The sequence below is a fragment of the Phoenix dactylifera genome, chromosome 18, assembly GCF_051530095.1.
Source record: "Phoenix dactylifera cultivar Ajwa chromosome 18, Ajwa_hap1_PhDact_Kaust_v1.1, whole genome shotgun sequence".
In the NCBI taxonomy this organism is placed as follows: domain Eukaryota; kingdom Viridiplantae; phylum Streptophyta; class Magnoliopsida; order Arecales; family Arecaceae; genus Phoenix; species Phoenix dactylifera.
In genome coordinates this window covers 15,457,309-15,473,349 of record NC_143207.1, presented here as the reverse complement: position 1 = coordinate 15,473,349, position 16,041 = coordinate 15,457,309, and the positions used below count along the sequence as shown (strand labels likewise).

Sequence of the window (16,041 nt, the reverse complement as noted above, 5' to 3'; positions counted from 1 at the left end):
TACCTACTTTGCTGGGGTTGACTTCTGTTGGAAACTGATCATAAAACATTCTCGAGCTATGAAGAATGCATCCTATGGACTTCTAAGATTCCTAGGAACATCTGATCGATGAATCGATCTAATTCTGATATGTCTCAGGTCCAAGAGATATTGTACAATGTAATATCTTATCAGAGTTCAATGGAATAAGCAATAATTGTGTTAATTACGAATTTTGGTCTAATGGAAGAAGTCATCGTTGTTCTATTTTGTACCTTGAGCAGTATTTGTGTTATATTTAGCCTAGAGGTCGAAGCTTTTTTCTCCACATGATAAACAAGTGCCGCGGCTAATATTAATCTTGTTAAGTTTTGGATCAATGAGAACATCAGATATTCTTAATGAATTTAACCACAATTCATCATCAAACACACTTGGAATTGTGGATTTGGAATGCTCCCTCGGACCACCGAGCATAGTATTTTTATTGTATGTACTTACATCTCTTCTTCAGCACTTCAGTGAGACTTCTGTACATCTCCTAACAAATTTGAAAAGTCTTTTTGATTGGAAAAATTTCATGGATGATAGCACACACCACTTTGGAGGCGTGTATCTCAGAGAAGTTTCTTTGTTCATCCATTCCAGCTTAGCCATTTTACTCACTAATCCAAGTTGACACTGATCTGAACTTGAGTTATAGCTAGTATTCCAGGATGCCCATCTGTTTAGTCCCAAAGTTGGCTCTCTCTTCTGCATGGCAATCTCATAGCATCAGAAACTGTCTGTAATATTTGGCAACCAAGCCTTAAAGCACTTAGATTCAGATTAATATGGGTGCAAGATAAATGATTCGGATGAGTTGATCTTTTTTTCTTTTTTTTCCTTAGTTCCTGCTGCAGGTTAAATAAAGGCAGATCAAACAATACAAATAGAGACTTTGCCTTGTCCTTCCTCCACCAACTGGGCTAAGCTAGGACTGATGCTGCCCCTGGAAGCTGAGGTCCTCCGGCCCCTGATGTCACCACAATTAGTCGGTGATCATGGAGAGAAGGAAATCTGTACGGTGTGGACCATGTAGCTGGAAAAGCTTCTGAACGAAAAAAGAATGGCTTGCTGGATCCCAATGCAAATGGGGCGGCAGCAGAGGAAAGCAGGGTCCTTAAACCTGTAGCCATTGTTGTTTTGTGCCTTTGGGACCTGCCCTTTTGCCGTCTTGTTCTGCACAAGTGCTGAAACCATGCAATACTGTATTTAAAGAAGAAAAGAAACGAATGCTTTCGAAAGAAGAGTTAAATCAACTATTAAAAGAACAGTAAAAGCTTGGATTCTATCTAGCAGAATCCTGGTACCAGTATGCTGTTTTTCTGTAGTACCTTGCTCTCTTTTTTGGGTTTCAGATGCTTCTCTTGGCACTGGGATTCTAAGAAACTGCAGCATGGGGTGGGCCAAAATCCGTGTTATCTTTGCTCTCATGCTGTGTTTTGGATCCAGAAGCATTCCAGTCTCTCGTGTATCCTTTGATCAGGAATGGGGGACGAGAAGAAGTTGGTCCGCACTGCCACAAAAGTGTGATCACTCTTGTTCTTTTTCTTTGATAAAACGGATAGATCATACAAGTCTAACATGAATACATCCAAGAAGATCAAAAATAAAAAAAATGACGGAAATGAGAAGGGATGGTAACGTAGTTGGCTCATAAAATGCCATCAAATTGCGATGCACATAGAAAGCGACCCAATCAGCTGCCCTATTTGCCTCCCAATACACGTATGGAAGGCGACACAATCCATCATCAGTTTGTGGATATCCATCACCTGTCTTCGACTGGCTCCGAGTCCATCTGATTGCTATAGCTCAGTCCTCTTTGAGGTGAACGAGATCTGCTCCCAGGATGAGCCTCGAAGTGTGAAGACTCTACAAGAATGAACCAGACATCATGAAGTTTGTCCATAGTCACTTTGATAGTGTGCAACAATGGACTGATTTATACATCATGGTTTGCTCTCCACCTCATTCACCAAAACAAATCCAGTCTGAGATGCATGTAGGACCATGGACTCTCCACCTGTATGTATAAAGCAGCAAATGCCTCAAAACCAAAGTTTTCATAATATACTAGATAACACTTCATAAAATACAAACACTTCATAAAATACAATGAAGTATAAAATTTATAATGTAACACAAAGTTGTGTGCAAAATCATATATATATATATATATATATATATATATATATATATATATATATATATAAAGCTTAGGTGAATGGTAGGACAAAAAGATTGGCAGAGATGATTTTATAATTTCAAGAGATGATAGGATCAAAACTATTGGCGAAGAAAAGATAAATGTTTGATCATAAGATGATGACATAAGGTTGTGATTTTTTTGGTGACTCGAGCTTATTATGTTGTAACAATGTGGGCTTATATTTGCTACTAGGTGTTAGTGGGAGACCATATGCTTGTGTCGGTGCTGAATACCTACAATATGCCAATTAAATGGTGACCCATTTGTACGTAAGCTTCTATTGGTTCATCTTTTAGAGGTTTTGGATAGCCAGCTATGGGCATGAAGAAAAGCAAGGGAGGCAAGATCTACAGCACCCACCACCATGCCATATCTTTTCAATTTCATAACTTATGTCACCCAATCAACATTGATAGCCTTTCAATCTTGTTGACATTATTCTGGAGCTGCTTTTGCTTGGATTCTTCGATCTCTTTTTGCCACAGCAAGTTGGTGGGTAGTTTCCAGTTGAGCACTTTAAACAGAGGAAGATGCCTTCGGTCATGTGAGGCTTCCTTTTTCTTTCCTTCTTTTTTTTTTCACCCTTAAGCTAGTTATCTTCAATTGTTCGTGGCTCTGTTTAAAACATGGCATGCTTTAAAGCTAAACCACAGACAATGTGAACTATGATGAATGATGGAACTTTAATAATTACCCAAGATCTTTTTATTGAATAACCTTTGTAGGACTAAATATACGCCGGCACGGATCCTCACATACTCCTCCGTTCAAGTTCTGATGTCCTTGTCGGGTTAAGAGTTCAAATCCATTCAAATCTAATTACATTTCAGCGAATAATCTATGTGAGACTAAACATACACCCGCACGAATCCTCACATACTCTTCCATTCAAGTTCTGACGTCCTCGCTAGGTTAAGGATTCAAATTCATTTAAATCGATCACAAGCACCACGATTGGCCCGTGGTCAGCCCTAATTGGCCCATGCTACAGTATCTTCTAGTCCACAAAGCTATTGGCCGAGTTCGCTCTGATACCATTTGTAACAATCCAGGACTTTATCCAAAAAGATTAACCAAAAGTTATTTTTTGAATTTCTTAATCCTACATAAGTACCCAAGATCTCTTTGCTAAATAACCAATGTGGGATTAAACACACGCCCGTACGGATCCTTACAATTTGCATAAAAGGAGATCAAGAGTTATATATATATATATATATAGGTTGAGAGCAAATGCTAGACTGCATTTTTCTCTAATTCACAGTTTCTTCTTGGATGTGTTGTTGCATGCTCTTCTGATCGACAAAAAAATATACTGCTTAGTGCCATCTGCATGATGTCTGGGACTGCCACCATTCTGGGCCACAAGAACAAGCGAGATTGCCAGGAAAAATTGATCAAGCTCAGTGAAGTGGAGTTGGATGTGGCTGCCACCATGATTTCTTTAGGCCTCTTTTCTCATCTTATCCCACCATCTTTCATGCCTCATGTGAGTAATAGAAATTGCCACCAACCAAAAATTATCATTTTCCAATAAATTTAAGCAATGGAATCCCTCTTTTTTAGTCTGACAATTAGCCAAGAGTTAAAAACTTAGACATCTAAAATACTAAGAAAATCTTTAGTAATGGAGCCACTGCATTAGAAGTGGGCATAGAATCTTAATTAATGGAAGAAGAAGCCATTGTTTGTGGGGCCATGAATGTGAGTTTAAACCAGCAGGCTCAAATTCCGTTTCTCCTCCTCTTTCCAAGAGAGAAAACGTGGGGTTGCCGCCGTGCTGGATTGCGTATTCAGTTGGAAGTTTGTGAGTCAGTGAGCTATAATGGAATTTGGCAGTTAACCATCTTTTTCTTGTCTCCTTTTCCCTTAGTGTGTTTGAAATTTTTCACCCTAGAGAAATGTAACTTTGGGGAGTGGTTGCTTCTTTCTGGCTGTTCCCCGAGAGAAGCCTACCTTTTTGTCCAAAAGCTAGTCGCCTACGACTAGTTTGGTTCCGAGATAATAAAAAAAGAATATGGTCAACAGAAAAATTAAAAATATCTCTTATTTAATTAAAGTTTTTAAATAAGAGAAATAAAAAAGGTAGCGTTTTTATGAGAATAATTTTTTTATATTTTATGAAAAAAAATCTATAAAAGACATGAAAAAATTACTTTTCCACCGGTTGAGAATTGAGCCATCAAAACCAATGCATAAGGTCTTTTCCTTTCTTAAAAATATAATAGGTATTTTATACAATTTTTTTAGAAGAAAAATATATGTTCAACCAAACATAAGCTACTAAGGAATGTGTCATTTTTCATGATCAACTAAGTATGCCAAAATCATTTTTTCAGATATCATATTTTTAAGAACCATCTTTTTAGAAAAAATATTTTAGTAAAAAAAATTCTTTCTGCAAACTAAATAAGTTCTTAGAACATGAATTGGCAGCATCAATGTGGTAGAAACCATGATAAAAAGTTTCTGGCTCCACTGCCAATTACATCAAGTAACACTATAGAAATGTAAGAAATATTCTCATTCTTTATTCCCATATGATTGGGAGATATTTTACAAACCTGCAAAAAAAGAGAGATTTGTTTCACTTCAAGGGCTAGAGATGATTGGCATAACAAAGGATGTCAGATAAGAATTCATATTGGTTTGGTTCTCAAATTTACCAACCATGCATCTCCCATGATAAATTCAACACTTTTCTGCCTGAAAATAGAAATTTGCACAATTCACAAACTGAGGGTGTCTAAGATGAATAAAAATAGAAATTATAGAACTTAGTAGGGAGCGTAACATTTACAATTCCTAATAATTATGTTGTAGGTGCTAAGCAAGAGCGATACGCATCATACTTTGTAACAAATGGCAATCATGTTAAGGAATGTCCTCGATCGGGCATAAATAAAAATAAATCCTTCGAGAATTAAAAAAAAAACAGTTCAACTCTCCAATAATTGATTTTATATTATACAAAAATATCTTCTAATCTTTTTTTTCTAAAGCAATATGATGGTCATTTCCCAAGCACCTGGATGCTTTTCAAATCTGTTTATCTTTTTTAATTGCAAGACTTTATATTCACTGGATGTCAAGTCCAAGCCCCTGGGTTTTTTACATCAAGATTATTCTTCCCCTCACCCACTCAGTTGTAAGTTAGGAGTGTTATCACCTTCCATGAGAGCGATGAATTTTTTTGACTAATTCTTCTTTCAAAGTAATTTGACTTGGACCTAACTCAACAGTTGAGGAAAGTTCCAACCCAATACAAAAGAAATATATCAAGGTTAGTTAAAAATGTTGAAGAAAAAGGATAGCTTTCAGATTCATTGGAGCCTAATTAACCATTTGCATGCTAACAAAATAATGAACAAATCAATCCACCTCAGATCCAAACCTATGTCATGAACTTTTGGCTCCTCTACTAGCTGATAACCTTTAAGATTATTGCACCACCAAGTGTCCCAATGAGTTATCAAACTGATTCCAAACTGATGTGAGGAGAGATTGACAAGGGGTTTGGCCATTCATGGGGTGCCGTATGGGATTGGGAACTGGCTTGGCAACTTGTTTAGGCCTTGTTTCCCTTTTCTTTCATATCAGAGTGATTAGATGCCACAGATGGTGGAAGGAATAGGTTGGAGAGGAACGGTTCACCAAACGCAGGGAAATAGAAGTCATATTAAAAAGGCACCAGCATTGAGACTCCATGGAAATCTTTTAGATCACTCCGGTCCCATTCGTTTGGCTCTCTACTCAGTTTAAAAATTAATTCGAATATAAATATATCCGTAGAAATCAAGAAATAAAATATTCAAAAATCAAGTAGGAAGATCTGCAGTGGAGTTCTATAATGTAGTCCCAGCCACATAAGTCACTATTCAATCGGCTATACTATTCTCTTTCTTGTAATGTGATGCCTGAAAAGAGAGCAAAATAAGATGAGATGTAGCCCTAGTAGATGGTGAATCTGAAAGCCATTTAATAACCGTAAAAGAAATCCTTTTCTAAATAAATGTGAGAAGCTTTCAACATCTATGAAGCGTAAGTCAAGTCATATTCTTTCATGCAGTACGTTATTTCACCATCGGAACTATAGTATCAAAAATTCTCACTCTACTTGCTACTACTAAAGCACCACTAGCACTCATGATAACGAAGTTTGATCCACCAAAACTATCTTTGTCCTGCACAATACTACCACAATTAATCTCGAAAAAATAGGGGATGGTGGCTTTCCAGACTCATAGATAAAGAAACCCTACTTCAACAAAGAAGAGCTAGCATATCCAGAATTCTTGCAAAAACACCGTATACACCTCCAACATTGTTGTTGTCAAATATTTGAAATATTGTATCACCCAAAACTTGAAACTAAATATCCAAAGAGAGAGCAATTCTGCACAAGAAATTTATACCTCACTTTTGATTCAATTTGTTCGGGCGGCCATCTTTCTGATCCAGCTACACCCATAAGTCGGAAGAATTAAATCAAATTGATCTAACCAGATCAAGATTGTGTGAGGACCCGTGCGGGCGTGTGTTTAGTCCCACATCGATTATTCGCTGGGTAGATCTTGAGTATTTATATAGGATCAAGAAACCCAAATAATACATTCTGGCTAGCTATTTTGGGTGAGGTCCTGAGTTGTTACAACTTACAAATGGTATCAGAGCGGATTCAGCCCATAACCTATGTGGACTAGGGGACACTGGAGCACGGATCTATTGGAGCTGATCACGAGCTGATCGTGGTGTTTGTAATTAGATTCGAATGGATTTGAACCCTTAGTCTGACGAGGACGTCAGGGCTTGAACGGAGGGAGTATGTGAGGACCCATACGGGCATGTGTTTAGTCTCACATCGGTTATTCGCTGGGTAGATCTTGCGTAATTATACAGGATTGAGCAACCCAAATAATACATTCCGGCTAGCCATTTTGGGTGAGGTTCTGGGTTGTTACAGATTACGAAGAGACTTTATGCGGTTAGACTCTACTAATTTAAGACTTAGTTGGGATGCATCTAATCACCTTTTTTTTTTTTTTTTAAGGAAGAAAAGGGAAAAAAAAAACTTTGGAAAGACAAACGAGAAGGAGAAATCCGTACAGATACAGTGGTCGTGTCCAAGTGTCAACGGCTACTCGGTCTCGCACTCCCACGTCTTCTTCGCCTCCTTTCCGTCCCAGCGTAATTAGTTGCCGACTTTAGTATAAGCTGTCCCCCACCGAGCGTCCTCCAATGATTCGATTTTGACACGTGGAAAGATCTGGACCTTTCATTTCTATTAGCATAAAAATTTGACCATGGGGCCCACGCGGAGATGCCGCGGCAACCAAGGGCAGGCAAAAGATCACATGAAGTCGCAGGAGAAACATAAATTAATCGAGGCTTCGGTGGCCCAACTAAACGAGAAGGCTGGAATCACCGCAGAAGCACCGGATTGTGCACAATTACTCATTTCGCCCCACTGAGTTTTCTTTATTCTCTTTCTGCTCCTCATTCATTTCTTGAGTAACTTGGACCAACTTACAAGGTGGGTTGTTGCAAAGCATGGAAGTAACATACTTTATATGCTTTAGATGATCGTTGAGCAACTAATTTATATGATTTAGGTGGTCCGAATTTGATATCATGCTTATGGTACTGAGCTACAAACATTTATAATAATGTATTTAAACACCATGAAATGGGTATATAAAACCACACAAGCTATATTTACTTAAAAGGTGATATCTAATTTAATAATATATTATATTCTATAATCACATATAATTAGTAGAGAATAATATCATGATATATAATAAATCTTAATAAGAAAATTGGTTATATAAGTTATTAATTAGCACAAAATCATGCATTTCATCGTAAGAATATCCAAATGATACATGACATCAGGGCTTTCTTTAGCACCAAAATTAGGGCACAGATCATCATTCTAAGTCAGTTAGCTCACTAACCTTATTTTCGAAACATTCAAGCATATGTTCAACCAAAAAATTGTTGAAAATTTGGACTTATTTTCGATATAACCATGTAGGAATCACAATGTTCTCTATATGCATATTAGATTTCTATTTTGATTTATTGTGTATGCTTTCTTTTTACATATTAAAGATATTTTTAATTTTCAAATATAAAGGTAAGGGATAAAAACCAATCGATTTGGATGTGATTTCAGTTATTTATATGTGCATAAAAATTTAATTTTTTAAAACAGTTATTTTCCTATAATTTTAAGCGATCTAAAATAACTCCAACAAAATGGCATAACCGCATATTTTGTGACAAAGAGACCTTTTTTTCCCCTCAAACACACTGTAGCTGCTCGCACTGAGAAACGAACACCAGGCATGATTGCCTCCCACCCTCCTCTCTGTCTCTCTCTTTCTTCTTCGCTCTCCTCACTTCCAAACCCCCCCCTGCTTCTCTCTCTCTCTCTCTCTCTCTCTCGGCCCCCTGTTTGACCATTGGAAACTCCTCTTCTTCTCTTGTTTTGTCCTCATCTTCTTGGCCATGAAGGACGGCGGGATGCTCCCAAAATCGTCGAGCTCTGGCTCCGACCAGAAGGGCCTCTTCGCCGTGGTCAGGACCCGGCGGACGAAGCTCTTCGCCTACGGATTCGCCTTCGCCTTCGTCGCCTGCACCACTTTCCTCGCCTTCAATCCTTCCAGCAACGGCTCCCCGTGGTTCAACAACCTCTTCAGCTCTGCCTCCTTCTCCTCTTCCACCGCCTCGTGTGGATCCCAGATTTCCTCCCTCTTTTCCTGTATCTTCCCCAATTCCTCTTCGCCCTCCCCCGGAAAGACGCCTGCTTTGCTGCGAAATGCGGGCAAGGAAGTGTCGGCAGGGGGCAATCAGACGGGGAATGGCGTTGGGTCCCAGAAAGATGGGATTTTGGGGAGTAAGAATCACACGAATGCCGGAATTGGGTCACAGGGTAGTGGAGCTCCCGGGAAAAACCGGGCGGAGAAAGGCGTTTCTGCTAAGAATCCGGTGGATGGGGGGGCGGGGTCGAAGAAAGGTGGAAACTTGGCCACGAAGAACCAAACGGGAAGTGGAATAAGTGGAGTTGCGGGAAAGAACCAGACTGGAAAGGGGGTTCCTGAGAAGAATCAGACGAAGGAGGGAGTTGGCTCCAAGAAAGATGGAGTCTTGCCGGAGAAAAACCAGTCGGTGAGTGGAGTTGGATTGCAAGGAGGTGGAGTTCTTTCAAAGAATCAGACGGAAAAAGGAGTTGCCACAAATGGAAATGGAGTTTCAGGAAACAAACAGGGGGAATCAAGAGCCAGTCCTCAGAAAAATGGAGTACTGGCCAAGAATCTATCGGCTAATGGAGTTCCGGCAAGTCAAAAGAGTAGCAAAGCTCCGGCGAAGGCCGAACAAAAAGCTTCACTCAGAAAGCAAGATGGTTCTATGGCATCGACTTCAAGGAGCAGCGGTGGGAAGAGAGATGAATGGATCAATGCTTTGAAAGATTGTGATATATTCCAAGGGAATTGGGTGAAGGATGATTCATACCCACTCTATCCTGAGGGATCTTGCCCTCACATTGATGAACCCTTCGATTGCTATCTCAATGGAAGGCCAGATCGAGCTTACCAGAAACTCCGGTGGAAGCCCAGTGGTTGCGATATCCCGAGGTGAGAAAATTTAGAACAGAAATTCGAAAATTATGCAAAGCCTGATCCAGCTATGTGTTTCATGTAATGTATGCAATTGTTTATATACTGTGTTCAGATTGAATGCAACTGATATGTTGGAGAGATTAAGGGGAAAGAGGCTGGTTTTTGTCGGCGATTCGCTCAATAGAAACATGTGGGAGTCTCTGGTTTGTGCTCTAAGACACTCTGTGAAGGATAAAAAGAAGGTTTTCGAGGCATCTGGTAGGCATGAATTCAGGACTGAGGGTTCCTACTCTTTTATGTTCAAGGTTGGTTTTCTTTCTTCCCAAGTTAGTTCTATTGTTTCTTCATGATCTTCCTGTCAATCGCCATAGTAATTTATTCAATTCTAATTGGTGTGTAGGACTACAACTGCTCTGTGGAGTTCTTTCGCTCCCCTTTTCTTGTTCAGGAGTGGGAGATGCCGGTAAGCAGTGGGAAGACAAAGGAAACGCTTCGGCTCGACATAATTGAGAGATCATCTCCCAAGTATAAGGATGCAGATGTCCTTGTCTTCAACACTGGGCATTGGTGGACTCATGAGAAGACCTCCAAAGGGTAATCTAGAGATATAGTTTGTGGAATTCTCTTCTATTTGCATTGCATGGTTTAGAGTCAAATTTAAATAAGCTTATCTCCATATAGGAAAGACTACTACCAAGAAGGCAACCATGTCTATAGTGAACTCAATGTTGTGGAAGCATTTCACAAGGCTCTTACTACATGGGCAAAATGGGTGGACACCAATGTTAACCCTAAGAAAACACTCGTCTTCTTCAGAGGCTACTCTGCCTCGCATTTCAGGTAACTAAAGATTTGCTTTCGTTTTTTTCATTGAATATTGTGTGATTCAAGAATTCTATGTTCATTCTTTTGATCGGTGTCCTGAAATTGATTTGTTCTTTTGTCTGGTATAGTGGGGGTCAATGGAATTCTGGTGGCCAATGCGACCAAGAGACGGAGCCCATTAAGAATGAAAAATATCTCTCTCCCTATCCACCAAAGATGCACGTCTTAGAAACTGTTATCAAGGGAATGAAGACCCCTGTCTCTTACTTGAATATCACAAGAATGACCGACTACAGGAAAGATGCCCACCCTTCCATCTACCGTAAGCAAAACCTCACCGAGGAGGAGAGGAGGTCCCCTGAGAGGTACCAGGACTGCAGTCACTGGTGCTTGCCGGGAGTGCCTGATTCTTGGAATGAGCTGCTATACATACAGCTATCGATCAAACAGCATCAACTATTACAGTAAGTTGACAATAAAGAGGTGGACACTCAATGGTGGTTGTTTGTATATTAATTCTATATGGCAGAAGCGAATAACCAAGGAGCGGATCAAAGTTACGCCGTCTTTATAAAGAGAAACAAAGTGAGTTTTGTTGAAGAAGAAAGGTTCAGATATAAGTTATTTATGTACCACAAAGTGGAAAGTGTGCTGTTTGTTAGTGATCTCCCTCATCTATACACAATTCTTTTGAGCCTTTTTAGGATTATAAGAGTTCACCTAATGTGTTAATTTAGAATAAAGAATGCCATTTCTGTGATTATAAAGCATTTTGTGTCTATTTCATTCCTTTCTTTTCTTTTATTCTGCCTTCTCTGATCGTGAGTTCTTTCAGCAAATTGTTTTACCTTCATGTGTGAGTTGTTTGTTGTTCTTAACATTTTTTACATATTGACATGGTGAAGTTTTCAGGAAGATGAAGTATTAAGGTTTTTTTGCTCACCATCCATTATTGACAGCACACCGTTTAGTATCACAAGTGTTGCATGTAAGCATGCTGAAAGAGATGAACTCATCAAATTTCTATTCTGACACATCTTTTAGCTGACTTCCTGCTGCTTAGCAGCATAGGCCGAGTAATGTGGGGAGATTGCTAGGCATCAGCTTATAGGCTTATTTTTGAGGTTAGTATTATTTGATATTGGAATCTTTTAACCATTGTATGGAGATTGCTAGGCATCAGCTTATTGGCTTATTTTTGAGGTTAGTATTATTTGATATTGGAATCTTTTAACCATTGTATTTTGTATCGGCCCGAACCGAACGGAATGGAACGTACCATACCATACCGTTCGGTACTGGTATCCGGTCCAGGTGGCATGTCGACACTTGATACGCCAAAAAAATCTTGTACCATACCGTATTAGTACTATGCTAGTGTGGCACTAGCACGGGGCCTGGTACCGAGACGGCGAACCTTACTTTTAAAGTTATTCATTGCATGCTATGATAGCCTAGACGATGTAAGGCATTTAGGTAGTAAAATATTGAGATGGATGACATTAAAAACTTGTATCTATTTCAGAGTCTAATATCTTTTTTGTATTGGTCGATATAAAAGGTACTTAAAAGGCTTGTTTATATCCTTAAGACGCTTTTTTAGTTGTGGATCTGTGCTTTCCTCTTTCAGCATTTTTTTAACAGGGAGGATATCTGGTCAGCTTTTGTCTTTCAGCATTGTTTGTACGGAGGATATCTCAAGTACTTATCAATTGTTAGAAAGAATTTGGTGGATTTACAGTCATCCATAGTACCGGTTGAATGATGCCAGTCTTTGTAGACAATGATGCCGCTGGATCAAAGGAGTATCAGCATCTACAAGGGACTCTTTATGGTTCTTATTGCCATTAGAGAGTGTTACGTCAAATGAGTCTTCATCCATGTTGTTCAATGAAGCATTTATGATTGTTTCATGGATGGTGAGATTTCTCTATCCACTGCCTTTTTCCATCAACTTCTACATGCTGCAACCAAAAAGAGGAGGTTAATTTTTATTTAGTCTCTCACTTGAGATAGAAGATGCATATCTAGTTAACTACAATTCCACTAACTAGTTGTTATGTGGGACATACATAAAGGCTGACAGAGGGATGGCTCCACAATCATCCATTTGACTCGACGCAGATTAAGTGCATGTCATTCCTTTATTCATTAAGGGTGGTGTATCAGAAATTCTATGCTATTTTCTCCTGTTATGAATCTATTCGTGCATAATAATACTGGAAAACAATCTCAACTTGAACTTTCTTGACTGTTCTCGGCAACCCGGGAAAACTGTTGTGTTTATTTATTCTGCTCCTTTCATTTCTTGCCAAATTGAGTTACTAGAAAGTTGTGCTTTATTTGTTTGTTTATTATTGCGGTAGAAAGTGTAGAATTTCATTACTTATTGCTGCTTGTATCTGGAAATCAAGTTTTCAGCCTTGCGGTTTTCATCCGATCTATTAATTTCTGTCTTCAAATAGATTGGAACTAACAATAGTGAACAGTTAGGGAGATGATCCCCAGTTGAATGTATCTGGAGGTTGTAATCCATTGGCCAAGATGCCCTGGTTGGAAATAAATGATCAGGCCAAGCAGGTATGCCAGATTGATTGGGCCTTGGAGACCGACCCCCCCCTTAACCCCATGCACTATTAATTGTTGAGTTTTTTTTTTTTTTCTTTCTTTCCTTCCTTTGATGTTATCTTTTGGTTTTGGTCAGTGGATGTTGGTTGTTTGAGTCATCCTCAAGGTATAATATTGCGAATGGTCATTTCGAGTGGCATTTCACCCCTAATAACAACTCATCCGGCGATTCTTCGATATCATTCAATTCAAATCTTCACTTAGTTTCACCCAAGTTTCATCTTGTTCATGGATGAATCACTCAGGTTCGGTATTTTATTGAGAATAGTTACATGTGAAGGCTGTATAATTTTCCAATGGTAGTTATCTAGGCCATTGTTTCCTTCCATTATTCCCCATTCTTCAGAGATGTCTTCTTGTTGTAACCAAGGAGTCGTCTTCCTGCCAGTCTATATAACTAAAGCATATTGCAGAGGAGGATAAGGTCTCTCTTTGTAACCATGGAAGAAAGCTTTAAACAGATGGTCATGGATTGTGGGGAAGCTTGATCAGTTCATCAAGAGTAGGATAGCATGACAAGGAACTACCTCATGTGGGATTAACTTATGTTAAGAAACTCTCAACTCAAAACTAACCCTTTGTTTCTGCAACAACTGATATCATACACACATCAACTCTGCCTGACCTAATCCAAAGCAAATTTGGGTTGAGGAGTTTGGAGTCTAGTCAGTAGTTGGATATTTTTGGAGATCTGGTTAGGTCAGCTGGAGTCTTAACCTTATCAGACCTATTCAAGTTGCAAGGACGAACAGGTGTCAAAGCATTGAGCCGAGTCACTTATGCACTCACCTGTTATTTTATGGGAATATATTCTAATAGCTAAAAATCTAAGAAATATGGGACTGTTCCGATGGTGCCATGACTTTGTTCTTTTTAGACTCTTTTGGAATCATTATGGAAATACTATAACTTTTGCTGATGGAATGGAGAATAATATTGAAAACATGATATATAATTCATGTTAAAAGACTTGATACAAACCATTTGGATGGTAATATGATTTTTTCCTGCTTGATATTATATCAAAAGATTGTCTGGAAATTGTATTGCTGATATGCTTCTCATGGCAAGCCAAATGAAGGATCCAATAAGACAATGAGCGTCTGTAGCTTGTCTATGTTGTTTTAGAAAGATAAGTGACATTAGGGCTGTTAATGAGCCGAGCTGCTCGGGCTCGGCTCGGGCTCGGCTCGGTAAAAGCTCGGCTCGGGCTCGGCTCGGTAGTCAAACGAGCCCGAGCCCAATATGAGGCTCGTTTACACCCGAGCAGCTCACGAGCTCAAACGAGCTCTAGTCTCCCACCGAAAAATTTTATTTCAGCACCATAATTCATAAAAATCTGACCACATAGAGAAAAATAGCTTGTTATCGAGCCCGAGCCCGATTACGAGCCCGAGCTCGGGCTCGTTCTGAAGCTCGTAATTGAAACGAGTTTTACGAGCTCAAGCCGAACTTTTGCTTTGCCAAGCAAGCCCGAGCTCGAGCCCAATATAGAGCTCGTTACCGAGCCTGAGCCCGAGCCCCGAACTTCTGTGAAACGAGCCAAGCCGAGCTCTCCCAGGCTCAGGCTCAGGCTCGGCTCGTTAACAGCCCTGGGACATGAATCATTTGAGAGAAGTTGGCAGGTAATGCGATATCAGAATCTCTTGGGTTTGCCATTTTTCTTCTCACAAATTTATGTTGCAAAGGTGGTAGGTCGATATAGACTATACCTAAATTAACTATCCAATCCATGAATCTAGCAGAAAATTCAGTCCAATCTTGCAGGATTTTCTAAACAGATTGTGTATATTGGTTCGATTCGCTTCTCGGGTTGACCCCTTAATATGATAGATATGCTTGTCGCACCGAAGATACGCCAGCAAAATTATGTGACATGGAATGGATTAGATTTAGTAATCCGATTTTAACCGATGCAAGGAATGGAAGCCATAAATATGATTGAAAAGGAAACACATTTTTGGAACATGTCAGAAATTTTATGTGGATATATTAGTCTTTGGCATGTGCATTGCACTTCAGTGGAGGCATGGACAGGTGATTTGGTTGGGAGGCAACAAGTGACATTAAAGAGAGACAGAGAAAGAGAGAGCAGGGACAAAATAAGACTCAACATCTTGCAGTTATGGTAAGCATAAATATTGATGGTGCCTCCTGCCTGCAGGCTTTGTGCCCCACATAGAGCAGGGTGACCTTTTGATCCAAATTTGAAGGGTTAATTTACTATAAAAATAGATATAGAAATAAGAGACAGCCATGCACCTCTTTTCTCTTGTCTAAATAACCTTAACTTGTGTCTCAATCATCCTTGGAACTTATTTGCTTTAGGATATTACTGCTAAGTCTGACTTGAATTTAGAAGGACATTCTGGCCAATTACCCAGGCAATTTAGACCCTCCTCTTTGTGTGTACATTGAACTTCTACAAGCACAATCAAAATGCTGACATAATACATTAGTTATAATTGCAAAATATTGACCAAGATGGAGACAAGCATTTCCTATATAACATTCTACTAATACATATGGAGCAAAAGCTGGATCTGCAAGAGTATAAGAAGAGGAGCAAGTGTGCTTCCTCAACAAGAAGTTTGAAGGGTTCAAGTAATGCTTAAATGATAATAATAAGACATGTTGAATTTAAATATAACCCTTACTTACATGTATTTCATGTGGCGACCGAATACGCCACCAACCAATCATCATTCCTCATAAAGAAGCATTTCCTGG

At 39.3% G+C, this 16,041-nt stretch overlaps 1 protein-coding gene across 1 annotated transcript; it reads left to right on the top strand.

Moving 5' to 3' along the window:
• Positions 1-8,519: 8,519 nt before the first annotated feature.
• LOC103706766 (protein trichome birefringence-like 1) lies at positions 8,520-11,450 on the top strand. The gene is made up of 5 exons (XM_008790978.6): positions 8,520-9,873; positions 9,971-10,163; positions 10,259-10,452; positions 10,540-10,698; positions 10,812-11,450. Exons 1-5 carry the CDS (start codon positions 8,747-8,749, stop codon positions 11,149-11,151), a joined length of 2,013 nt encoding a protein of 670 aa, XP_008789200.4. The 5' UTR covers positions 8,520-8,746; the 3' UTR covers positions 11,152-11,450.
• Positions 11,451-16,041: the final 4,591 nt, after the last annotated feature.